Below are 27867 nucleotides of genomic sequence, written 5' to 3' on the forward strand. Positions count from 1 at the left end.
ACAGAAATATGCTCAGGAAATCTTAGAGTGTGTAGGTATGAGTTCTTGTAAACATGTCGCCACTCCAGTCAACACTAAGTCTAAACTCAGTGCTAATTCGGGTTCTCCATTCCGGGATCATACTCTGTATCGTAGCCTTGCAGGTGCACTTAAGTATCTTACTTTTACTCGTCCAGATATTGCTTATGCGGTACAACAGGTGTGTTTATTTATGCACGATCCCAGAGAGCCGCATTTTGATGCGTTAAAACGCATTCTGCGTTATATTTAGGGTACTATTGATCACAATTTACATTTATATCCTTCTGCTCCTACTCGCTTGATTACTTATACTGACGCTGACTGGGGAGGTTGTCCCGACACCCGTCGTTCCACATCGGGTTATTGTTTTTTCTCGGGGACAACCTCATTTCCTGGTCAGCAAAGCGTCAGCCTACTTTATCTAAACAAAGTGCAGAGGCGGAGTATCGAGGCATTGCGAACGTGGTTTCTAAAGCGTGTTGGCTTCGTAATTTATTAATAGAGCTTCATTGTCCCCTCCGGCAGGCTACTATCGTTTATTGTGATAATGTCAGCACAATCTATCTTTCTAGTAACCCGGTTCATCACCAATGCACCAAACATGTGGAAATGGACATCCACTTTGTTCGGGAAAAGTTTGCGTTGGGTGAGGTTCGAGCTCTTCATGTTCCATCACGATATCAGTTTGCAGACATCTTCACTAAGGGCTTATCAAGGGAGCTAGACCTCCTCCCGCTTCGATTGTGGGGGTGTGATAGATATTATTTCTAGATAATATTTGTCGGATATATTTGTATATATTTTGTATAGTCACTACTAGAATTTCCGTGGTTTTTAGACGCTTTTTAGGCATATTTTCGACACCAAAAAGCGTTGAAAATTATTTTCTCGACGCTTCTAAAAAGCGTCGAAAATTAGTTAGTCGAGAAAATTCCTCTACGCAAAAAGCGTCGCAAATATCGACGCTTTTATTGTCCAAATTCGTATACAAAGCGTCGATATTTGCATTGTGTCGTGCACTTTCTCAAATTTCTCGACGCTTTTTTGTGTCTATAATCGCATATTTGGTGACGCTTTTTTAAGTCTCTGATTTCATACTTTAAATGTACGATATTCTACCGACGCTTTTTTGTGTCCATAATTTAAAATTGGGTAACACCTTTTCAAGTCCATATTCTCTATAAAAATATCCAATGTGGAAAATATTTATATTACTTGCAAAGATACTCCATATCGTAGTATTAAAAAAAATCACAAGAAAAAGTTCACCCATAAATTGAATTTATTCATAATTAAACAAGAGTACAAATTATTATATGTATACATATGTAAAATAATGCAAAAAACTATGATTATATTCTAACATTATTAAACTAATATTCATTTACAAGACATTCGATTTCTTAAACTGCTAACATTAAATAAAAATGCATAGTTGCAATACTACAACTATTTCGAAAAACACGCAACTTCTCTCTATTGAATTGGAGCTAATTTAACGTCTTCATGGAATGACTTGATTAATTTGTAGACTTGACACATATAATAGTCATAACATCCTGCATCAATAACAAGCATGTTAGAGCTGGAAGTTAAAATTTGCCATATATTTTTGTTGGTTGAATAAAACATGTTTCTAGTTAGTGGATTATAGTCCCAACAAGACAAATTATATTAGATTTAAAAGACAGACTACAGATTTGTAATAAAAAATGTAACCAGCTGCATAACAAGGTTTCTAACACTAGTTACCTCTGGTTTCATTGCTGAAGAGTACTGAAATTCTTAGTCCACAACACTAAAGTACTTCATGCTGCCAAATACATACTGATGTAGGAAATCAAGAGTTCCATCGATTATAAAACAATGCAAGTTTGAGAAACCTGCTTCGTAGTTTTTATAGTTGCATCTCAGGTCCTATATTATGAAAGAAAGAAACAAGAAAGAGAAAGGACACACAGATGATCTAGATTCCAAAAACAATTGTTGCTCGTGTGGCATGAGACATAATAAAGACCTTAACGCGGGCAAAGCACCTACTTATCATCTTAGGAAGCCCACCCAACTTAAATTTAGCCACTTCATGTTTAACTAAATCCCAAGTATTCATTTAATCAAAAACACCGAACTCAAAGCAATAAACCCGCATAGGCTTTAAGAGAGCAATAAACATCCCCGCTGCGATAGAACCATGGCAGCAGACCACTGAAATTTCCAAAAGGCACAACTTCTAGCACACAATTACAAATTTAGAAATTCTTGAGCCTAGATTGGATAACTTTTCAAGATCTATATCTTTCACGAAGGGATTATGGGCTAATATCAACTGCAGGTATATCATTTTAAGACAAACAAAACTGTAGCTCAAGGCAACTAAAATTAGTACTACGACAAATCTAAAAAAAAAAATCTAATTGTTGAAAAACCTAAAACACCGACACAACCACATAACAGATATGATCTCCCACAAAAAGTAATCCAATATAACTAGGAGGCTTCTCTTGTCACTCTAGAAAAAATGTTCCTACCCAAAAGACAGGTTTGATTTCTTATAAATAACTTTCAGTCTTTTAGATGTTAAAAGGGGTTTAATATTTAATCTAGCTTGCATTGTATTTTATTTGGAAATATCAGTACATACTTAAGCTTCCCAAAATAACAAAAAATAAGGTTTAAAATGGTTTAGTCACACACTAATACTCACACCAATCCATCTAAGTAACTCCAATTATTTAATTTTTTGGGACGAGTAAGATACTAAGTACTACTCCCGTAATACTGGTATGTAATTACTTCCTAAAGAAGAGAATAAAATAAAAAGTTAAAGTAACAACCATAAATTCAAGAAAATAGCCAAATTCCCCATTCTGTTTAAACAATAAGAACTTTGCAATTAAGAAACCAACCAATTACTCCAAAAAAAATTCATAGCAAATCGTACAAAAAAAATAAAAACACAAAACCCCACTTATTTACTCAATCAGATCAGAAATTAAGCAAAAATTGAAACAAAATGGCCAATTTGACATCAAAAATTAAACCACAACAATTATAAAAAGCAAAATAACAGAAGAAAAAAAAAAAAGAAGCTAGAAATTCTAACCTGGATAAATTCATTGACCTCTAAAGCAACGTTGTATCTAGCAAAATAATACGGCATAATAAGGACAGGCATAACTCAAAAAGTGAAGACCAAATCTGTAAAGGGAGGAAAATAACCTAGCTCAAGCACTAAGGATTGAATCTGAACCCCATTGCTACTCTGAAATTTCAGAATAAGTACATTAGTTAAATTTGCAACAAATTAAACTCGTTTATCTCAATACCTCTCTCTCACAGTGGGGTTTCTACTAGAGAAGCATAAACAAAACCCTTAAATCTCTGTTCTTCATGAGTTAACCCTCTATCATCATTAAATCGTAACATTTCTGAAAATTAAAACTCTAGATCTAAAATACTCAATTTTAACAAGAAATTAAAAAAATGATAAAAAGTACCTTTGAATAATTACTAACTAGCATAGGAATGAGAGAAAAGCAAATTCTGCTTCCCAATTTATAAGAACCACGCTGAAAATACAGATCCAAATCCTAATTCCATGAATCTCTTAGTGTTTTTGGAGAACTGGGTACGGAGAAAGATGAAAAAATTAAAACTGATGAAACTATGAGAGTTAGGGTATGTAGAGCGACGGTTTTATTATCCTATAATGTAATGCCATGATGCGAGCCAAAAGAAATTTGTCACGTGCCGTGCAGGTGGGTATATCTCGACGCTTTTACCTGTCGAAAATAAATTTTGACTTAAATAAGCGTCGAGGATACACGCGTACTATATCAAGAGCTGACGCCCCCTACACTGTGTCGAGCTCACAGCGTCGCTAAAATACGCATTTTGTAGTAGTGAATTATCTTATTAGATTCCTAACGTGATTAGAGTTAGGCTTGTAACATAATATAAAGTGATCAATGGTACACACTCCAATTTGAGGAGTTTTCCCGAAATCTAACAACATGTAAAAATATTATTGTTTTGCAAATTAGAAGATAGAAGTTGAGGACATCTTAATTTTGGTTTTTTAATACACGCTACATGATATATGATATTGCTAGAGATTTATTATACTCAGTGGCGGATTCAGGATTTTCGAACTTATGAGTCACTATCAATAATTGATCACTTGTTTCAATCCAAAAAATATATAAAAAAATTATATTTCACCAAAATGATTTCAAGCCAAAAATAGGATATAAAAACACATACTGTAAAAGTATTACATTAAACAAACTTTATGATTTTTTACTTAAAAACAAGAATTATTAAAAAAAAAAAAAGTTAGATAACTTAAGAGACATGTTATTAAATATAACAGGTCTCTTTAATGAAATATGAAAGCAGCGCAAAAAAATTATTCTAGTTCAATGCTGACAAAAAGACACCTGTTATCTAGACAACAAGTCTCTAATGACATGGTGGCAATAGCAGCAACAAAGATACCACCTATCTGATATTTTAATAGGCGGTCTCTTTGATATTTAAATAACTGACAGTGGGCTAATCCAAACAGATTCAACAAAGAGACTGCCTATCTGTAATACGGGGTCTCTTAGTTTTTTTTTTTTTTTTTTTATTTTTTTTGCTGGTGAGTCACATGATTCACTGTGCACCTTAATAGATCTGCCCCTGATTATACTTGTCATCAATTTTTTGAACGGATTATACTTGTCATCTCGAAACTCTATATTGATCAATAACAAAGTAAGAACAGCTATAAAGAGCATTATTTGAAAAATTGTTTCCTATATTTATGATATAGTTCATAGGAAAAAAATTTTGCGAGTTACAAAAATTGCTCGATGAATCTTCAAATGATTATTGGGAATGATTCAAGCAACTAACATCTATCTAATTGTCCAAAAAAAAAAAAAAAAAAAAAATATCACAAGAGAAGCTAACAACACTAGCTAACTACAAAACCCTCTTTAATTAAAGCTTTTGTTTAACTAGGGTTAGGATGTCATAGGGGTAAGCTTCATTAGGGTTTTTGGACTTGAAAGCTCTTGAACCTACAATTTTATGCACAGCTTCAGTAGGATGATACCCATCCCAAAAATAATATGTATTCCTATTGCTGCATATTGTTGAAGATGCTTTGCACTGAAAATCTTCCCTTAATTGGCAACATGGGCGATTTAACACCGTGATTCCTACAAATTGGACATAGAAAATGTCAATAATAATATAAGCTATAAAATTATTTGTGAGACTTGATATAGATGTATTGTTTACTGCTTCTTTCATTAAAAATATCACAAAAGGTAATAATGATGTCGAAGGTATTATTAAAGCTAGAAACAAGAAATGCTACCTTGTCTCATAAGAAATACCCTTTTGTTGCAACTAAAATAACCGTGAGAATTTTTTTGAAAATAACCACCAACTATTCTTACTGTAGGCCCCATTCACGAATTTTTTCAATTTTTTTTGTTTATCTACCCTTTGTTCTTCGGCTTCTTAATAACAAATCCAAATCATTCAAATAAAACACATAATTAGGTACATAATTTATTAAATTGTAGGTGGTTATTACTAATTTTTTTTTATAAAATGTAGGTGGTTATTACTAAAATGAGAAGAATAGTAACAGTGGTGAAGCAAACATGGTCGTCAGAAAATGTTGGTTGCTGAAAATTGTGAGTTAAAGGTGGGAATTTGGCTTTAGTCGGTCTTTCCTAAAAAAATCAAGTATAAACTCAAGTCTAGTCTTAGAATTTGTTTATTTAAGTGGCTTCTTAAAAAAAATCGATCAATTTTAAAAGGTTGATTTTGACAAAATGACAAACTTTTCAAGAATAACTTAAGCATGACCAGGCCAATAGAATATTTTGCTACAATTGAGTTTAGTTAGAAACAAACCATTATGTGGACCGATGACCATTCCTTGAAGATTTATGTATGTAAATTTAGCATCGCGGTTTTTGCGGTTGAGCTCGGCTACAAGCGCCTTTAGTTTGTCATTCATCAATAAAACAGCAATGTTGACATCATCAACACAAAGACTATGTGGCCGATTTTTGATTACTTGACCCAAGGTGCACCCCACGAGTCCTAGCCCGAACACCACAACTTTCCTTGCTCCATTTTTATACAAAATCTTCAAGATCAAAAATAATATTAGTTAATAAAAGAATAATACAACCACTTCAATAAATCGAAACATAAACTAAAATATTAGAAATTTTGACGATTATTACCTACTATTCTTTTTATTTTAACAATTACCACCTACTATTATTTTTTTTTATTTTTATTTTTTTAGTATTACCACCTACTTTTTTATAAAACATCAAAAATTCTCACCTAGTTGTCTCACAACTACCTTATAACGTTATGTGGGCCTTACTATTTACCTTCCCTCTTCTTTTCCCTCCCTTTTCTCATTTCTCACTCGATTTTCATCTCCTTTGACTCATTTTTTAGCTCAATTTATTTTTTTGCTCAAAAATAACCACTTAGCTGGGCCCCAATTTATTTTTTCGTTCAAAAAATGAGTCAGGGAGATGAAAATCGAGTGAGAAATGAGAAAAGGGAGGGAAGATAAAAAATGGGGCCCACATGACGTCATAAGGTAGTTGGGAAGCAAGTAGGTGAGAATTTTTTTTATGTTTTATAAAAAGTAGGTGGTAATTTTTAAAAAAAATAATAACATGTGGTAATTGCTAAATTGGAAAGAATAATAGGTGGTAATTGTTCAGTGTTACTTTTTGTAGCAATTCAAACTTATGCTCCTTCTGTTAACAAACAATGCCATCTATCGTTTTGACACTTTTTTTTTTTTTTTTTGTTGATTTTCACTTTTAAAGAGTGTAGATTAATATATACCTTTGGCCAATACATCTTTAATTATCTATAGTAACACGAAATTAATTTATGTAATAAGTATAACAATTACGTACCTGTAGATTTCGTCTGTATAAACTAATGAGGGAATTAGCATAACTATCATAGGTGTAATTTCGACCAGTTGAGTAATGTTCTGGCATGAAGTAGTTGTTGATGTAGTCATTGCTGCCTATGATGGTTGTGTACAAGCATTTTTTTAAATGAGCTTGGGCTTGGGTTGATCCATTTAACTTGGTATTCAATCTTGAGATGAGCTTTTGATGATTTCTAAGTTGCTTGTCGAAGCTAACTATGTCACCCTAACCAAGGAAAATTGTAACTATTAGAAAAAAAGAACTCTTTCTACCATATATATATATATATATATATATATATATATAGTCATCTTTTGTTTAACGATGAGAGCTACAAGGGCATGGTGATAATCGATCACATAATCTCCTAAAATCGAAAGACAAGTTCTATCTACATGAGCTATCCCTCACTCTAAAAAATAAATAAAATACTAACATCATAGTACACTGCTACTAACATCATAGTAGACTGCTCATTACTTTGTTCACTTTTAGGGTCTAGACCCAAATTCCGAGGGAATGTGGACTAGAATAATGGATCAATATATAAGCCCAACGACCCATTTGCTTAAAATAAAGATAGAAATCAAGGAGGCCTAGAACAACGAAATCAACGAATTAAGAATGAAAGAAGCCTAATCAAATGGATTCATATAGAGAGGAGAAGCGCCAAAGAAGAGATAATAGTCATAAGGAACACTAGCAATTCGTGATCGGGTACGTATCGCCTAAGACCTCTACAAAAGGAACGAAGCAACAAAATTCAAGGACATCAAATCAAACATTTACATTTACATTTACATATACTTCACTTTCTCGGCATTTACATTTACAATATACTTTCACTTAATCGGCCTTTAGTTCTTAGCACTCTAGGCTTAGCAGCCTAGATTAGCTCGGTTGGGATAATCATGGAGTTAGCTTTCCTCCTCATAATTTAAAAAATCGTATGTTCCCCTAAAAAGTTTCCTAATTGTAATTTGTGTTGGTGATTATAAATTGCTCGTGCACTAGCAAGGCCTTCAATTCAATGGTCGGCAGTTTTTAAGGATATACCCTTAGTATAAGTTATAGTAGAATAGTATCATTTACTTAGGGTATGTTCACATTTACTGAATTGAGCTGAACTGAATTAAAATGATTGGAGTTGAACTAAACTGAATTGAACTGAATATTTTATGAGAGAAGGAAATTAGGAACTGAACTGAACCGAACAAAATTTAACTGATTTGAACTAATTGGAGTTGAAATGACTGAACTGAATATTTTAGGAGAGAAGAAAATTAGGAACTGAACTGAATCGAACAAAATTGAACTGAATTGAACTAATGGAGTTGAAATGAACTGAACTGAACTGATTGAATCTGAATTGAACTGGACTGAAAATAAGCTGAAATGAACAGGCCCTTAATTGTTGCATTTTTACACCAACACATCATCTAAATTTTCATTACATGTTAATATCAGGAAAAATAAAACATAAATAATAAAACGTTTTCACTATAAGCTAGAGCTAGAAATACAAAAAAAAAAAAAAAAAAAAAAAAAGGTCAAGGTGTAGTCATAATTGACCTCAACTCTTTATCACACTGCCTTTTTTTATCCAATCAGTAAAAGTATATGTAGAATTTGTAACATTTAATATTGATCACTTCTCTATATGTAAAAGAGATTATAGTACTAACTAAACTAGATGATATCCATAAGTCTGTGACACAATGCATATATGTTATTTTTACAAGGAAGCTAAGGGAAATAATTAGAAAGTACCAAATGTTGACTAGTTTCCGGACGTATACCAGCCGCACCAGATGCATAATTAACACCCTTGAGTATATCATGACCCTTTGTTGAGCTAAATGGTGGAATGCGACGATGGAATCCTAATTGCTCGGCTGCAAGAAATTAAATATGTACAAGGAGGTTAAATGGTATATTTAATCTAGCTCACTCATTTTATTACAATATACAAAGTATAATTAAAAATAGCTATATAGCAAGAACTTTATATACTTTTTTTTTTTTTTGACAAATGCAGAACTTTATATACTATGTATGTAATTGTGGTATATTCATTAAAACAAAAAAAAAAAAATAGTAAATGGATGCTTATATTATAGGGATGATTAAATTGCAAATTTTATATTTTTTGTTCGTGATTAATAAACCATCAAAATAAAATGTAGTTCTTGTAACACTGTATTTGTATTTAGAAAGTAATAAGAATTACAATTTTTTTTTTTTTTTCCTTTTGGTATAATAGTGCAATTCGATCAATTTAATATTCTTCAACTTATAGCAATAGTTGCTCAATCATTTGATTGGATTAGAATTCATCCTTTGAGTTTTAAAATAAGTTATTATTGATTATAAAATGTGAATATTTGCTAATCATTTGAAATTTAAAAATTGAGTGGTTTCACCTAAAAGCAATACAATGATGTATGTTAACCAAACCAAAACGAGCCAAAGTAGGATTTATAATTTTTTTTATGCCAAATAAGAAAAACATTAGAGAATAAATCCAAAGAAGCTTAGAAATTAAACATCCAAAATCAGTGCTTAGGTGGTAAAAAAAAAAGAAAAATTCTTGTTACATAGTATATTTTTATATGAAGCGTGAGAAGTGGCTTGACTAATCAAGATAAGTCAATTGTGTTAGGTTTGACTTAGTACGTGATTTTGGATTTAAATTATGTTAGGGTCTGATCACTTTATGTTTTTGTTGATTTATGTTTGGCTATATTGTTTTCATACTCATTCTCATTTTGTTATTTCATCAAATGCATTTGTGTAAAAGCTAAAATATTTATATTATAATGCATGCAAACAATCATAGATGCCATCAACCTAAATTATTAGCTCCTTTATCCCAATAATATTGCAATAATTGGACACTTGAACTGTTCATTACTCTTGTTTGACCATATAATATGATGTATACATTAAGCAAAATATAGTCATGTGAAATCTTATTAGATTCGTCACATAAAATGTTTTTACAATATTATTTTTTTTTATAATTTTTATATTTACACCATTCTAGATATTTAACCTATTAAATGTGCTTTGGAACGGAGAAAGTATTACACATGACAAGCCTTATATATATATATATATATATATATATATATATATATATATATATATATATATATATATATAGTATTTCATGCACAAATTATATATGAATGCTACTAGAATCACATATAGCATTTCATGCACAAATTTGCATTAACATAATTTCACACCAAAACTTATAATCGCGAATTTAACCCCAAAATAAAAATAAAAATAATAATACTATTAATAGTTTTTGCGAAAAAAAAGAAGAAAAATAAAAAGACCTCTTATATATTTTATGGTTTTATTTATGGAAAAAGATATATGCAGCCCTTAGGGCTGGTGAAAAGAATTAACAATAAATAAACATTTATTATACCGATTTACTCGTGAATTGTCCATAAATTTCCAACTTAATACTTAAAAAGAAAAGATAATTAAATGCTTATATGCAGCCCTTCGAGCTGCAACATATAGCATTACCCTTTATTTATTTATTTTATCCGCTCTTTAATTTGTTACCATTCTTACTTTATTTAAAATCACTCTAACATGTAACATTATTTCCAAATTGAAAAGTTTATTGATTTTGTTACTCCACCCTGTTATCTAAGGACTTACACCTACCAGCAGATTAGCATTGATTTATCTATTTCATATTTTCATTAATATGAATCAATGTATTTCCATATATATTGTTTTTGATACAGTATGCATGAAGCATGAACCTTAAGCATATGCTATAAAATATGCATTATTGTAGTGAAAAATTTCTTATCCGTAACTTTAGTTTTCAAATTCTTTTTTTAAAAAAATAAATTAATAAATAACTTTATTTTTCAACTTAAGTCAGATTTCAAGAGGAAAAAATCTATAGTTAAGAAAATAAAATTTACTTATATAGTTATCTCAATCTTTTCAATGATCCCAAAATAATTCTAAATTATAGGAAACACAAACCAATTACATCGACGGCGGTAAGTCCATTGGAAAACCTTCCGGTAGGTTTTCTACCCGGGATATCAATGCCATATGGACGATAGTTGGCTTTGGCCTTTGTCTTTAGACGATTGTTGTTGCCGGGATCCGATAACGAGTCACCAAAGATGAAGAAGCATGGTACTAGAGGATGAGCATGAGCCCCTAACTTTGTAATAGAAATCAATATGAGAACAATGAATGATGAAAATCTCCACATCTCTAGGATGGCGAATGCAATGGAGAGAATCAAGTAATGAAATATATTAATGATGAAAAAGTGGAGTAAAATATAATTAGGATATGAAATTTTGTTTTAAGCAAAAAAATGTGCTTATTGATCGGATGGCTTATATTTATTGTATAGATGAGTGGATATAGAAGCATTCAAACCATTAGAGGCTAGTAATATTATTGTTAATATGATGATGGCTTATATATACAAAAGCCATGCATAACCATACGTTTAAAGGGCTTAATTTTTTTAATGGTATATCCTCCTCTTTCTATATTTGCATTGCTTTAGATAAATATTGCATAGTTAGTAAGTTTTCCAATAAAAAATTAAATGTAAATCAAGCCATTGTTAAATAAGCTCAACATTATTATAATATCTGTTAGATTGTGGGAAAACTCCTTGAGCTTGGAGTGTGTACCATTGATTATAATATATGGCGGTTTACAAGGATCGTAATCCTAATATGATAAGGATACGAGATATAACAAAATATATACAAAATTATCCTAATCTGCGACAAATAATATCTATCACACCCCCGCAGTCATAGTGGGAGGAGGTCGAACGCTAAGACTGGACCTGAATTCCAGAAATAATTCTCGTGTTAGGCCTTTTGTGAAAATGTCTGCAAACTGATATCGTGAAGGAACATGGAGAACCTGTACTTGCCCCAACGCAACCTAATCTCGAACAAAATGAATATCCAACTCTACGTGTTTGGTGCGTTGATGATACCTGGGTTGCCAGAAAGGTAGATAGTAATGACATTATCACAATTAACTATAGTAGCCTGCCGTAGAGGACAATGTAGCTCAAGTAAAAGGTTACGAAGCCAATACGCCTCAGAGACAACATTTGCGACGCCTCGATATTCTGCTTCTGCACTTGACTTAGACAAAGTATGTTGACGCTTAGATGACCAAGATACGAGGTTGTCCCCAAGGGAACAACAATAGCCTGAAGTGGAACGTCGGGTATCGGGACAACCTCCCCAATCAGCGTCAGTGTAAGTAATCAAGCGATGAGAAACAGTAAGATAAAAATGTAAACCGTGATCAATGGTACCCTGAACATAACACAAAATGCGTTTCAATGCCTCATAGTAAGGTTCCCGGGGATCATGCATGAAAAGACACACCTGTTGTACCGCATAGTAAGGTGAGATACTGAAGAGCACCTGCTAAATTGCAATACAAAGTAGGATCCCAAAATGGTGGTCCTGCATCTGCACTAAGTTTGGACTTAGTGTCAACTGGAGTGGCTGCAGGTTTACAAGAGCCCATACCTGCATGCTCTAGAATCTCCTGTGCATACTTTTCCTGGGAAAGTAGCAAATAAGAAGGTTTTCGGGTTATTGCAATACCCAAAAAATAACTCAAAGGCCCCAAGTTAGACATAGGAAACTCAGTTTGCAACTAAGAGATGATTCCTGTACGCAACCTGTCAGATGAGGTAGCCAAAATTATATCATCAACTTATAGAAGTAAATATGTCATATCATCACCTTGCTGGAAAGTAAATAGAGAATTGTCACTCTTAGCGATGAAAAAACCCAATTTGATGAGAAAATTCGCAAAGCATTGGTACCAAACTCTGGGAGCTTGTTTCAAACCATAGAGAGCCTTGCGAAGCCGACAAACATGAGAAGGAGCTCTCCGATCAACAAAACATGGAGGTTGATGCATATAAACAGTTTCCTGCAAATCACTATGTAAAAAGACATTTTTGACATCTAATTGATGTATCGACCACTTTTTCGCCAAAGCTAAACTGAGAACAGTGCGAATAGTGGCTGGTTTAACTAGTGGACTGAAGATCTCATCACAATCCACACCTATTTCTAGCGACCTGCCATCACATACAAGACGAGCTTTATGCCTTTCAAGGTCACCATTAGACTTGTATTGATGCTTAAAAAGCCACATGCAATTAATAATATTCACCCCCGTAGGCCTAGGCACCAACTCCCATGTCCCTATTTTAATTAAAGCACTATACTCATCATTCATCGCCGCATTCCAATTTTTGTCATTTAAGGCCTGTTTATATGATTTTGGAAGAGGTTATTTGTGAGGATAGGGACCCAAAAAAGGAACAGTGAGGTTACAATATTTCGGGTTAGGCTTATATATACCTCTTTGACTACGGGTTATAGGTGGCGATGGGGGAGGTGGTTGAGTAGGCCGTATGGGAGGGATGCCCCGCATAGGAGGTGGTGAGTAAGTAGATGGCGAGGGTGGCAGGGGGGTTGCGGGTCTGGCAGTGTTGCCACGGGTTGGCTGTGGAGTGCGCTGCCCAGGTGAAGTTGGTGGAGAATTGGGCAGCTGCTGGGCCGCGTGTGTAGGAGAGTGGGGAAGCTGTTGGGCCGTATGAGAAGGCGATGTTGGTGGAGATGGGCCTGTAGGTTGCTGGGTTGGGCTGGCAGGATATGGGTTTTTGTGAGTAGATGGTGATAGGTGGAGAAGGAGAGCATGAGTGAGTAAAGGGGATGACTCACTTTCACCCAAAAAATCTTAACTTTTTAGACTAAAATTTTCCAAGTTTTGGTATGGAAAAAATTGACTCATCAAAGGTGACATGTCTAGAAAGAATAATTTTTTGAGTGTAAAGATCTAAGCACCTATAGCCACAGTGATTTGGTGGATAACCCACAAAAATGCAAGGAGCGGACCTAGAAGCTAATTTATTAGGAATAGTGGAGGAAAGATTTGGGTAACAAAGACAACCAAAATCACGAATGTGAGTGTAGGAAGGTATGACTCCAAATAAAGCTTGAGCCAGAGTTATGTTTTTTAGAACTTTTGTGGGCAAAATATTAAGGATATAGGTGGTCGTCTCAAGAGCATAATTCCAATATGATGGTGGTAGGGAGGCATGAAATAGCATAGTACGTTTGACATTATTTAGAGTGCGAATCATTCTCTCGGCTTCCCGTTTTGGGATGAAGTATGAGGACAAGAGAATCGAAAGAAAATGCCATTATTAATACAAAATTGTTTAAAGGGGTCATTGTCAAATTCGCGACCATGGTCACTTTGAAAGGATTTTACAGGTCTTTCAAACTGAGTGTACACATATTGTATAAAATCTAAGAATTTTTAAAAGGCTTGAGATTTATAAACAAGGGGAATGGTCCACACATAATGAGTAAAATCATCGAGAAGAACTAAATAATATTTGTGACCTCAAGTACTACGAATTATATTGGTGATGTCCACAAATCAGCATGAATAATGTCAAAAACACAATTTGTATTGCTATTAGAAGATTAAAAAGGAAGTCTAGTATGTTTCCCAAGTTGACAAGAATTGCAATCGGTGGAGACATGCTCCTTATTACAATCAATAAAATTACTATTCTTAAGAAAATTTAAAGAAGGTGCTCCAAGGTGTCCTAGTCGATCATGCCAAGTGGAAGGAGAAACGGCGATGAGGGAGGTGGCAACTGGATAAAGGTCCCCGAAGCTATTACATCTCGTGATTATTTTCCCGGTGCGAAGGTACTTCACAGAAAAACCATAAGGGTCAAATTATGTAGAAACCAAATTGTCAGAGGTAAATTTTCTAACTGAAATAAGATTCTTAATAATTTGTGGGGCAAGGAGAACATCTCGAAGGGCTAATTTATTTTCGGGAAGGGTAGTGTGACCATAACCAGTGATTGGAATACGATGACCATTACCAACTAAAATATGATTATTAGTGCTTAAATTAAACAAGGGTGAGAGAATACCAGAGTTGTTTGTCATGTGAGACGAAGCACCCGAATCCATATACCATCCGTCATCCGGATTTGCCAAAGTCATGGTTGTAAAAGAATTCTCGAGCTCTGTTGGAGACATGAGTTGACCATGGGTCGGTTGGGCTTCCATGAAACTTTGTTGTTGTTGTTGTGTCGGTGCTTGTGAAAATCGTTGTCCTCTAGTCTGAACTTGAGGATATGGGTAAGGAGGCATGACCCAGTTAGGTTGTGGAGTCCACATAAGAGCCCAAGAATAACCATAAGGCAATTGACCAGGTGGGCCGGCCCACTAAATTTGTGGAGGGGGCCTTGTGATGGAGTTTGCTGTTGATGTTGAGCAGCATTAGGCTTGCCTGAAGTTTGGCCACACCCCCTACCACGACCCTGTCCGCTTTTGCCTCTTCTGCCGGAGGTCGTACCACGACCAAATTTCCGCCCATCTCCGCCGCTGCCACGATCTTGGCCTGACTGTGTAGGTTGGATTGGATCCAAGGAAGACTCTCCTTGCTGGGCTAGGAATGATTGTGCGGCTGGAGTTGATTCATTGGATCATCGGGTTTCTTCAAAGAGCAAGCGAGACCGAGCTGTCTCGAAAGGTGGAAGAGGTTCGGTCTGCTGGATCATAGCAGCAACGGTGTTGTCTCTGTTAACAAGACCCCAGACAAGACAAATAACCAGTTTTTGTTCCGACACTGGTTGATCGACGTTAGCTAATTGATCCTTGAGAGTCTTTAACTAACAACAATAAGAGGAGATGTCGGAGAAATTTGAGAGATGCAAAGCATCAAATTGATTTTCAAGATACACGGCTCTAGTGTTTTGGTTGTCTTGGAAAATCAATTTGAGTTTATCCCAAATTTGTTGAGTTGTGGCTCCTTTAGTCAAAATTGTTTCAAGTAAGTTTGCAGAAATCGTGCCATAAATCTAACTTTTCACTACCGAATCGAGCTGGTTCCAGATAGCTTCAGAGATGTCCGTCGGTTTGGGAGTTTTAGGATCAATGTGGTCAAGAACATTGAAGGCATGAGCATGACACTCAAAAAGTTCTACCCAATTAGAATATTGGACCTTCTCTCGATCAAGAATCAGCGGGATAGCATTCTTAATGTTGTTTACACCTGGGGCAGGATGATTCTCGGAATTAGGGGGCTGGTCACCATCTCCGTCCTTACCCATTGCAAGAATTGGCTAGTAAACAGTCGAAGAAAAGACTACAACAGATTGCAGTGGGCTATGGGATGCGCGGGAATTGGTAGGCAGAGAACAAAGAGAAAACAAAGAATTAAAAAAAAATAAAATTGCGGAAGCTAGATCGATAACCTAGGCTGTGATACCATGTTAGATTTCGGAAAACTCCTTGAGCTTGGAGTGTGTACCATAGATTATAATATATAGCAGTTTACAAGGGTCATAATCCTATTATGATAAGGATACGAGATATAAAAAAATATATACAAAATTATCCTAATATGCGACAAATATTATCTAACATATAATATATATCAATATCTAACTAATATATTATCTAACTGTATATTCTAACTGATTCTTGTTTACTACTCGGATTCATATTGCTATTTCCTTTGCGATGTTAAATTAATGGGATTTACTTTATTAATTGAATAGGATTTACGGGTTGTATTTTTTAAATTACATGCTTTACATATCACTTTTAAAAACTCAAAAATTACAAATAGTACAAATTTTTTTAGTTGAGACAAATTACTACAAGAGGGGGTGAATTGTACGAAGTTCTTAAGTGAATACTTGATATTCACAAGGATATCTTAGCTTCCAAAGCCTAACTTGAAGTAAAACCTCAACCAAAAGGGATTTTAATTTAAATACATAAACACTTCACTACAATAAGCCAAAAAATGTGTTCCTCTCTCTCTCTATCCTAAACTCTAGCCTCCATTGTCAATTTTGAAGGGGCTTTTATCGCATTTCACTGATGGAAAGCCCCAATATTTATTTTCTATTAAGGTTTTTGTTTCTTAGGTTACAATAATGTCTCCTCGAAAGAAAGGTTTTATCTCCTTTGAAAGAAAAGGTTTATCTCTTTCGAAAGACAAGGTTTTTTGGATCTCCTACGAAAGACAAGGGTTTTCAAACTCTTTCGAAAGACAAAGTTTTATTTGTGTTTAATTTGGTCTCTTTTTGTGCGGGGCTATGATTGATTATATCTCGGATTTGAGTTACAAAATCAGCACAAGAGTTTACTTTTGCACAAAATTAAGAATCGACGACGGAACTACTCAAAAACTTGTACGAAACAACGAATCAAGAATGTGCTGAATTGTTATATTTATGTATTTGGATTCTAAGCCCTTCTTCGATTAATTCTTGTTTGATTTTGTTAAATTCTTTTTCCTTATTATTAATTGTCAATTGTAGATGTCGTATGCCTTTAATTAAGCAAATTTAGCACCCTTTAGTACTTCTTTCAAAAAAAAAAACCCCAAAAATTACTTGTTATACTTGTTACAACTAGACCTAACAAATGGGTCGATCGGGTCGGGTATGGGTTGGGTCAATTTCGAGTCGGTTTAGTTAACATTCGGGTTGAGTATGGCTCAGGTAATGTCATATCGGGTTTCGGGTATGATACGGGTTAGGATTTGGGTCGAGTTCGGATCAAGTCAATTTTGGGTCGGGTTATTTTAGGTCAGATCATTTTTGGAACAAGTATGTTCAGGTTATATACGTGTCAGGTCAAAATCAAGTCAGTTCATGTTTAGGTTGTTGCATTTGTGAATTAAGCTCAAATCAATAATTTTATATTTTGTTATTGTTATAACAAGGATTATCAAATCAATTTATGAGCTTAGCTGCGGTTGAATATGAATTTGAGTTACTTTCGGTACTAAACAATTTTAGTTCAATTATAAATAAAGTAATTTCAGTTTGGGACATTTCGGTTATCGAGTCTTTTCGGGTCAATTTCGGGTATCGGGTTTGTTCGAGTCAAACACTTCGGGTCAATTTCGGATCGGGTCAATTTGGGATCAAGTCAACTCTACTTTTGGGTCGGGTTGGGTAAATTTTGGGTATTGGGTCAATATCGGGTCTATGTTTTTTGGTTATGGGTCAAGTCATCAAGTCTAGGTCAAGATTGTCAGGTCTAGTTATAACATACTATAGTCAAACCTTTCTCAGAAGTTTCAACCTTAATTTAGCTTGCTACACGATAGGACTCAATCCTATCTGTAGGGAATATTTCAAGTGTTATCCCTAGCTTGAACCCCACTGTGATCATACACCAAAGTACGGTGGCGTCCAAAGGGAAGGAAGCTAAAGCAAAAGAGTCGCCAACAAGTTTTTTTAGGAACTTGTAAACCGTTCATGAGGTAGAAGGTACAAATCAAAAGGGAAGGAAGCTAAAGCAAAAGAGTCGCCAACAAGTTATAACATACTATAGTCAAACCCTTAACGATTCAAGAGATCCTCAACTTCAATAGGTCTTGAACCATGACTGGTAGTTCAAGGATGAAGGTACAAATCCAACCTAAAAGAGATTGAACCTGCCCTAATAATAGGCCTCTACTTTATTCTGATCGTATTCATGTGCGCTTTCTGACTAACATGCAATCAATAGGATTAACCCTAAACCTATTTATCTATGTTGGTTGAATTTAATGCACAAATAAATCTATTATTGGCGATCACTTGAATTATAATCATATTTAACCCTAACAAGATTATCAATTATCTTATTAAGCGTGATAACAAATACCAATTCCCTTTAAACATGCATAAAAGGCGTGATCAAGCAATAAAATAAATATATATCAAGCAACATAATAATAATAATCATCATAAAATAATCATAATCAAAATAATAATTATGATAATGTTAAATCATAATAGCAAGATCCTAGGCATGATACTAATAAGATTAATAACAAACTCTAACATGTCACTAAACAATAAAAATCAAAGCTTTATCCCTAACATGATACTAACATGATATTAGGAAAGAAAATAAAAGGCATCGCAGGAATCATGATTGATATAAGCAAATCACCCTAAATATCATACTAAAGAAAGCATCCTAACATGATACTAGGAACATCCTAAACATGATACTAGGAATCAATAAAACAATATAAGCATGATTTCTATATCATAAAATCAATAAAACAATTAAAGCACTTACTTGGATGCCTCGTATCTCTTTCTAATAACAAAATACACGCGTTAGTAACTTCAAGGAAAATAATAAACAAAACAATTAGATTAAATAATTGAAAGAGAGATTTGAGACCAAAACCCTCAGAAATTAAACCTTTCACGTCTAGGGCGAAGACAACTTCGAATATGGCTAGGTGTGTCTAGTGCTAATGTATGAGGAATTTTGTTTGTAAAAGAGTTGGTTTAGAAAGAGAGAGAGAATCAAGAAATTCTTGATGAGAGTTGGTGAGAGAGAGAATTGGTGAATGAAAACGGAGTTTTTAGAAGACTATTTTATAGAGAAAATCAGCCAAAAAGATAAAAAAAACCAAAACAGAGTTCTGACGCGTAAAACGAGGTTAGCGCCAGGCGCTAAGGCTAGCCCTAGGCGCCAAGCTTAGCGTCAGGTGCTAATGCTGGCGTTTGGCGCTGACTAAGTTTTTGACGCGTTTTCTTAAAATCAGATAGAAATTTCCGTACATGAGGATAAAATCGTATTTTCCTCAAAAACGTTCTTTTATTCTGATAAAAACTCTAAAAAAAGTCAACAAAAGTCAATTTATCAATGCTAATCGAATTAGGAATGAAAAGAACCTTCTAGAAGAATCTAGAAGACTAAACCATTCCTAATTGCATTAGGAATGATAAATCTAAGTTAGGCCCTCCTCTAGATCATTGGGCCGCATATAAGGCTCAAACCAAGCCCAGTTCAGTAATTCGGCCATAACTTCCTCAATATTCATTGGAATTGGGCTTATAATATATCGTTGGAAAGCTCTTTTCAAGCCCCGTCCAACTACACTACTATTGGACCCATATCATGGACCAACCAAACTGAATCGGCTGTTTTCTTTAAATAGGTTTTCAAAAACAGAGAGAAGAGAAAAGAAATTAAAACTTTCCGCAATACTAAACTTTCCACACTTTCACTTCATTCGATTATGATTCGACGTGAAAGATACTCATCGCTGGGTTTGGTTTTAGGGAGACACAAATGGGAGTCTACACTGCCCAACCTAATTAAGTTCCTAACTTAATTCCACTCAACACTTCCAGAGTACTACTCTCCCAGATTCACACAAAAAGCTTATTACTCACTTTGTATCAAACATAAACTCACACACAAATCCCAAAATAACACAAAAGTTAAACTCTTATATGTGATTAGAAAGCTACACATGAAACCCGAAACTATTATGATAAAGCTCTAAGTTTAGCAAACTTACTCTTAATTGCTCCTAAGGTTTTCAGGTAAAAACTCACACTTTACTTAGAATATGAAGTCTCTTACTTATAGAAGACATGAAGACATTCATTTACCAAGTAGGGTTTTCATTTAAAGATATACACTAGATGAATTTGATTATCAATCCTTTTAACAACACAAGTAGAAATGAATTAATTTAGAAAATCATTTGCAAAACCGAATTGTTAGGCCTAATTATGTAGCTAATGTGTCTAATAAGCCAATGTATGCTTAGACCTTATAGTGTTGTCATTAAGTTGTATATAAACCGTGACTACAATGCAAGGAAATTAAATTCCTGATATGGTATGCAAGCCTAAACCCTAAAAACGATTTAATTTTTTTTATTTCTCTGATCTCTTACCAATTACTGCCTTCTAGAATGGCTAAGGATGGGAAGATTGAATCATTCTTCTCCGTTCTACCTGGGTGCAGGTGATCAACCTGGTAATTTGATTACTCACCTAGTCTTAAAGGGTGATAATTATCTATCGTGGTCCAAGATATGTAATTACTTTGTCTCTACGATCTTGTAGAAATTTTGTGTTTGCGGATAGAACTATCACAAAGCCGACCGAGAAAAAGAAAATGCTTGATTAGGAAACCGTTAAATCCATGCTTGTTTCTTGGATTTTATGATCTATGGACTCGAAGGTTTCTGCAAAAATTCCTTACTTTGAGGAGGCAAGAAGCTCTAAGATTATTTGGAGAAGCAATATTGCATATTTAATGGCTCTAGGTTGCAATTTTTGCGAGCTCATATTACTAATGGTAAACAAACCAAAGACATGTCTGTCGAAGACTATTATACCAAACTCATGGGCTTGTTTGACAACCTCACGCGACTTAAACCACCACATGGTTGTGAATGTGGGTTGTGCACATGTAATGTTGCAGCAAAATATGCCGCGGACAGAGAAGAAGAAGTGATACACCATTTTATATTGGTTTTAATTTGATGATGACTTATACGCTATTTTGCGCACGAATTTATTGTCACAATAGCCACCATCTGTCCTTAACCACGCCTATTAGGCTTTGCTCCATGAGGAAGAGTCGTGTGGGATTGCTATAGGCAAGGCTAAGAAAGACGCGGTGTGGGATGCTCATCCTTTTTCCGTGAACACTACTTGGTAGAAGGGAGCCATGGACCATCCATATAAATCGAAATTACATTGTTCGCATTGCAAGAAAACAGGACATGATAATGAAGGATGCTTTGAGCTTCATGGGTATCCTTGTTGGTGGTTTGAACTTTAATGAAGGGGAGGTAGGGGGTACTACTACTGGTTAGTTCCTCACGCCCTCCAAAGCCTACTCAAGGTGCGGCTTCATCGACTGCTCAAGGTGCAAGCAAAGCAGGAGCTGTCCAAGCCAATGCTGTGAGTGAGCCTATTCATGGCTATGGTTATAATCTTTCTTTGGCCGACCTAAAACCTGAGGATGTTCAAGCATTATTTTATATGGTTAATCTTCATATACATGATCTTTTTCAAGGTGAATCTTTGTCTTCATCTTGGATTATCAATACGGGAGCATCTTATCATGTGACCGACTACGAATCTTATTTGGTGGACATTTGTTCGATCACATCATTTCCCGTGTGTCTTTCCAATGTTGATCAAGTTGTGGCCTTGAAAGAGGGTCGTGTTCGTATGCCTGACAACTAAATTTTGGAACATGTGTTATTTGTTCCTAAGTTACAACGCAATTTAATATCAGTATCTTAAATGATTGGTAATTCTTACTATTTTGTCCAATGCACTGATGATTTATGTGCTATATAGGACCAACGTTTAGAAAGCCTAATTGGAGCCGGTGAATGGAAGAAATGACTTTACAACAGTATGTGCGGTTCATGTTCCTAAAGTGTCTGATTTTGAGCTATGGCTTAGAAGATTTGGGCATCCATTGGATAGAGTGGTCAAGTTAGTACCTAATGTTTGTAATAGTTTTGCTAGTAATAATTAAATAAAGCTTGTCATGTATGCCCTCAAGCTAAACAATCTAGGGATAGTTTTCCTAACAGTGATAGTAAAGCTAGTCGTATTTTTGAATTAATCCATTGTGATTTATGGGGATTGTATAAAATTCCTTCTACTTCTGGTGCACATTATTTTTTGACTTTGGTTTATGATTATTAAAAAGGTACTTGGGTTTATTTGCTCATTCCAAAACTAAAGTTCGTTCTTCATTTCCTTCCTTTTTTTGCTATGATTGAACGTTAATTTGAGGTGTCTGTAAAATTGGTGAGGAGTGACAATATGTTACAATCCGACTCCTTTTGATGTATTTAGATGATCCTTTAATTCTTTACTAGATTTTAGTTTATGCTTTCTAGGCTTTAGATCTCATCATTGTGTTACTATTAATGTAGTGTTCACTAGGGATTCTCCTTGTAATAAAATTAAAGGCTCTTTAGAGGGTAAATGGTTGAATAAAATCTTAAGCCTTCCCTACACATCGCACTAAGAACTCGTGGTTCGAATCCAATTATGCCCGCCTTGAAGTATCAGCCGTCACAAGGCCCAACCACTCGCACTCCGTCGCCCAAATAGATGTGAGTGCTTCCAAGATTTAATTGCCCAATTGTGTTGCTTTGTGCTCACAAGCCCCTCTTTCGTACATGGCTACCGTTCTTGCCGCCAAAAGGCTAGAACGTGCTGCATGTTTTGGGGCCCGAAATCCCGGATCGTGACACACTGGCACATAATTCAAGTGCATGCTTCTATACTTTAACGAACATGGAATTATATTTCAAAGGAAATTTTTTCAAAAAAAAAACATTTTAAATGCCTAGAATTGAAATTTTAGAAAATTGAAATTCTAAAATTGAAATCAACGATTTCAAATGAAATGCGAGTATCAAAACACTACCTAAGTTATTGTTGAAATATTAATGGCGTGAGCAGAGGTGAGAGGGAAAGAGAAATCCAAGTGATGTGATTGAAGTGATGAGCATTCATAGAGGGAGAGAAGAGAAAGAAGAGAGAGAGAATACATGGCATTAACTTCGGATGGAAAAGAAAGAAAGGAATGCAAATATAAAAAAGACTTGGGTGCATGTAGAGAAAATAAGAAGTCAACACCTGAATCCTTGAGTCAATACCGCAAAAAGAGGGGAGAGGTTTCATCTAACAAAAAAAAATGATCGTGAGGGTTTTTTAACAAAGACCCTTTAAAAAGGTTTTTTCTTGCAAAATAAGGCATTTAAAAAAAATTTGACAAATTTTCCTATTTCAAACTTCATGTGTCACACCCTAACAAAATGGTTGTGTTCAACAAAAGCATTATCATATCTTGAATATGGGGCGTGCTTTTACCTATTGGTTATTGGGGTGAGTGCGTTCTTGGGGCAATTTACTTGATTAATCATACTCCATCACGTTTGTTGCACAATAAGACATCATATGAGGTTTTATTCGGTAAAGAACCTAGTTTTGATGAATTACGTGTTTTGGTTCACATTTGCTCATAACCAAAAAGCAATGGGTGATAAATTTACACCAAGAAGTGATAAGTGTGTTTTGTAGGCTATCCCGCAAAAAGGGTTGGAAATTATACGATCTTGAAACGGGTGAGATATTTTAGAATGAATTTATGTTTTCTAGTGATCCAAATTTAAATATGGCCTCCGAAAGTAATGTGGGATTATCTAAATTTTTTAGGATAATGTGGGGATTGATCATATATTTTTGATGACTTGGAGACGGTTTTGGAGGTCTACGACGGGGATAATATTTATGGTGATGTTGCTGCCTTGGATACGGATGGCTGGCAATCCGCAATCACAACCACCTTGCTGGGGCTACTGCCAGCAGTGTTGTTGTTGCCCATGGCAGTGTGCCTGCTAACGCTGCTACTGTTGCTAAGCTAGCAGCATGTGTGAAGGTTCTAGCAGCCTAGGTTGCACTAATACGGATACGGGGACAAAAACGGGTACGGATACAGGGACGTGATACGGCAATTTTTTTTTTTTCAAAAAACGGGTACGGCAAAAAAAAATTCAGCAAAATATAAATCCATTAAAAAAAAAATCCATACAACACAACTTAGAAGAAATACTACGGAATTTAATGTCGTAAAGTGCTGAAATTCTTAAAAACATAAATATAAGCGATAAATTTAATCTTCCGCGATCAAATTTCTTTCCTGATCCGGCTCATCAAGAGAGAGGTCCGCAAACTCTTCCTCATATTGTGCACTATTCCTTGATATAAGACGAAGATTGTAGTGAATGTAAACCAAATCTCATGCACGACTAGGATTTAATTTGTTCCTTCAAAGTGAGTGAATGAAGTTGTATGTACTCCAATTCCGCTCACAACAAGAAGAGGACTGCCCAAGTAACTTAAAAGCTAAAGTTTGAAGGAGAGGAGTTTCTGCACCAAAATTTGCCCACCAACTCTTAGGTTCCATAGTGGCCATCTTTGACATAATGGTTAGATCCTCAAAAGGCCCAATTTTCATAGAAAATAGTGCGTATTCATCCATTGCTTTGCTAATATCATCACCGAGAGGAAATAACCTACGAAAGCACCTCATTCTTTCACGAGATATTTCGCCATCACTATGAGGAGCAACTCTAGAAGAATCCTTAACTAGCCATTCATCGCTGTAAAATCTTCAACAAAAAGAAAGGAAGTTATAGGAAATATTTACATCACAAAAATTTAGTAGTTACTCAAATAGTTAAGTGTGAGAACATATACCTTGGAATCAAAGAGTGGGCTAGACAGTGAAGAGGAGTGTTGCTCTTTGTCCACCGAGCAAATAAGATTTCATATACCACATCAAAAAAACTTACTAGTACCCGTACGTGGTAACTCGTCATACTTGAAAATTGTAATCTTCACCTTCTCAATCATAGAATCCCACATCTCATATACTAAGTGGAGACATGGTTTATCGGTGTCACAATATCTAAACATGTCATAGATAGGATTTGTGAAATCAATGACATAATCTATTGTATCCCACTTAAAGGTGGGCACGGGTCGTGCCTGCACGCGGGCGGCACGGGCCCGGCATGATGCCGGCATGGTACCACCACCGGCGCGGCACGACATGGCGACCCACCTGTGGGCCGTGGGTCGTGTCGTGAACAAAAAACCCAGTTTTGGCACGGCACACGGCACGACGGGCGGCAAGGTGGTTGGAACGTGGGCTAGCACGCCGGCACGACCCGTCGGCACGGCACGTGGCACGGCCGAGCACGGCCCGGCACGACACGTGACCCATATTTACTCATTATTATACATTATTGTACAATTTTTGTAATACCGAACTTCTTATTCCGTATAATAAATGAAGTTATTCACCAAATATTGTACGATTTTTAATTATCATTAATTATTTGTATTATCGATTTATCGTACTGGCTCCCGGCATATAATAAAATAAGTTATTCTTCAATTTTTTGTGTTTTCGGATTATCGCACTCGTAATTTTTTTTTTATTATATCCATTGTTGTTTTTTGCTAAATTAGTAAAATTGTTTTTATTTGTTTATATAAACTTAAACATAATTAGATAGATAATTTATATAACCTTAATTAAAATAAAGTTGTTCTAAACAAAATATATTAACATGAACATTAACATAAACATAAATTAATCACATTATTTATATAAAATTAAGTTGTACTAAAAATATATATATCGTTTTTTTATTTACATTTATTATTTAAAAAATAAATAAAAAAATAAAAAATAAAAAAAATCAAAGTGGCACGGTTTGGCCCGCGACCCGGCACGACACGGCTCGCCAGGCACGCGGGCTGTGTTGTGCCGTGGGCTGGGGTGTGCCAAAATTAGACACGGAAAGGCCCGCCCCGGAGCCGGCATGACACGACCCCAACCGCAGCACGGCTAGGCACGGCCCGCGGCGGCACGGCACGACCCGTTGCCCACGTTTAATCCCACTACATATCCAACAAAATTACTTCCTTCAACTTGGCTGCCTTCCCCGGGTCGTCTTCTTTGTAAGATCAATTGTACAACATTTTGGTGACCCACTTTGTGACTGACTTCTTTCATCAGATTAGCAATGAAATATTTATCCTTCACTTCACCAAAGCATTTCACAGCTTTTAGAAACATAGGACCACTTCCGGAAGTAGCCATGAAGTTAATGAGAGGCTTTCTTGTTGGATCACTCCACCCATCACATACAATTGTCACACCTTTTTCTTTCCAAGTTGCTTTAAGTGGCAAAAGTTGCCTTTCAACATTATTTATCTCATTCATAAGGTAAGTTGTTCTCAATTGTTCATAGTTTAGGGTTTAAAACTAGCTAAATTATGGGTAGCAGCAAAAGTGTAGGACCGAATATAGTGTGGAATTCGAGCAAGATTAAATGGTAAGCCTCTTGTGTAAAACATTCTTGCAATTTCTTGACTTAATTTGTCCCTAGCTTCAACACCAAATGCTCTAGCAATAGGTGATACTGCTGGCTTTCTTTTCTTAGAGGCTAAATCATCTATTCTTTGCATTTCAATTTTATCAGCTTGTGTTACTTTCTTACAAATTGCAATGCCTTGATTTTTAATCTGAAGTAAATGAGTTCGAACTCTAGAATAGCTTCATGATTTGATTTCATTACAAAAATTACATTGAAATCTCCATGTTCCACCCAAAGCCCCCTTTTTGTCTAATTTTGTAACATAATTCCACAACGAAGCTGCATTGTCAGTTGATTTTGTATTAACAGACCCACTACCCGTACGACTACCAACATTTTGAGACTCCATTCAACTACAGTACTGCACAATGTAATAAAATAAAATAAATAAATAATCACCTACTGACATTCTCAATTAATGTCACTACATTTCACTATAATATCAACAACACATAAAAACAATTAAAAAAGAAAACAAAACACTTACAGAAGAAAGAAAGAAGAGATTAAGAAAGAAAGAAAGAAGAGAGTCAGAAAAAGAATGAAAGAAACACTTACTGTAGCCTCGCAGGTGGGTCTCCGGCGAAGAAGAAGGTGGGTCTTCGACGCCGCCTTGAACCAATCGTCGACTGTCGTAGCCTCCAGGTGAGTCCCCGGTCGCCACCGTCAATCAAATCGCACAGGGAAGAAGGAGTTTGAAATTTTAGGGTTTGTGAGAATTGGGGGAAATCGACTCTAAGGTAAGTTTTGTTCTAATTTGGGTTTTTTATTTAAAACAATTGGGCTGGGCTTCTTGGGTACGGCAGAATTTGGGATTTCCCGTACCCGAAACGTTTCCGATCAAGACCCTAGTTGTCCCCTAAATGACGTGCCGTACCACTTTTGATGGGGACGGATTGGGGACGTATCCTAGCCGTCCCCGTCGCGTACCCGTCTTCGATACGTTTTGGGTACGGGAGACGGCAGCCCAGCGCGTACCCGTGCATGATTGTTGGCATCCCCTCTTCTGGGCTAAGGGTTCTTATGA

At 35.3% G+C, this 27867-nt stretch overlaps 2 protein-coding genes and 1 long non-coding RNA gene across 4 annotated transcripts; all 3 read right to left on the reverse strand.

The window, feature by feature from the left end:
- Positions 1–1355: 1355 nt before the first annotated feature.
- LOC110690765 lies at positions 1356–3701 on the reverse strand. Its single transcript, XR_002505160.1, has 5 exons — positions 3519–3701; positions 3241–3283; positions 3125–3161; positions 1774–1904; positions 1356–1580 (listed from the first exon to the last, which is right to left on the reverse strand). It is a non-coding gene; the product is annotated as an uncharacterized LOC110690765 (long non-coding RNA).
- An 835-nt stretch (positions 3702–4536) lies between these two features.
- On the reverse strand, positions 4537–11517 carry LOC110690740 (GDSL esterase/lipase At5g45670-like). The gene is made up of 5 exons (XM_021867631.1): positions 11022–11517; positions 8769–8893; positions 6978–7223; positions 5938–6175; positions 4537–5228 (listed from the first exon to the last, which is right to left on the reverse strand). Exons 1-5 carry the CDS (start codon positions 11257–11259, stop codon positions 5008–5010), a joined length of 1068 nt encoding a protein of 355 aa, XP_021723323.1. The 5' UTR covers positions 11260–11517; the 3' UTR covers positions 4537–5007.
- Positions 11518–24328: 12811 nt separating this feature from the next.
- Positions 24329–27867, reverse strand: LOC110690756. Of its 2 annotated transcripts, none has more exons than XR_002505158.1 (2): positions 27399–27867; positions 24329–25061 (listed from the first exon to the last, which is right to left on the reverse strand). XR_002505158.1 is itself a non-coding variant. In XM_021867651.1 (2 exons), the coding sequence occupies exons 1-2, from the start codon at positions 25269–25271 to the stop codon at positions 24719–24721; spliced, it is 465 nt and encodes a 154-aa protein (XP_021723343.1). In that variant the 5' UTR covers positions 25272–25835; the 3' UTR covers positions 24329–24718. The 2 variants fall into 2 exon arrangements, 1 of the variants encoding a protein (XP_021723343.1); XM_021867651.1 differs by lacking the exon at positions 27399–27867 and adding an exon at positions 25150–25835.

This window comes from Chenopodium quinoa, unplaced genomic scaffold (assembly GCF_001683475.1).
Source record: "Chenopodium quinoa cultivar QQ74 unplaced genomic scaffold, ASM168347v1, whole genome shotgun sequence".
NCBI lineage: Eukaryota > Viridiplantae > Streptophyta > Magnoliopsida > Caryophyllales > Amaranthaceae > Chenopodium > Chenopodium quinoa.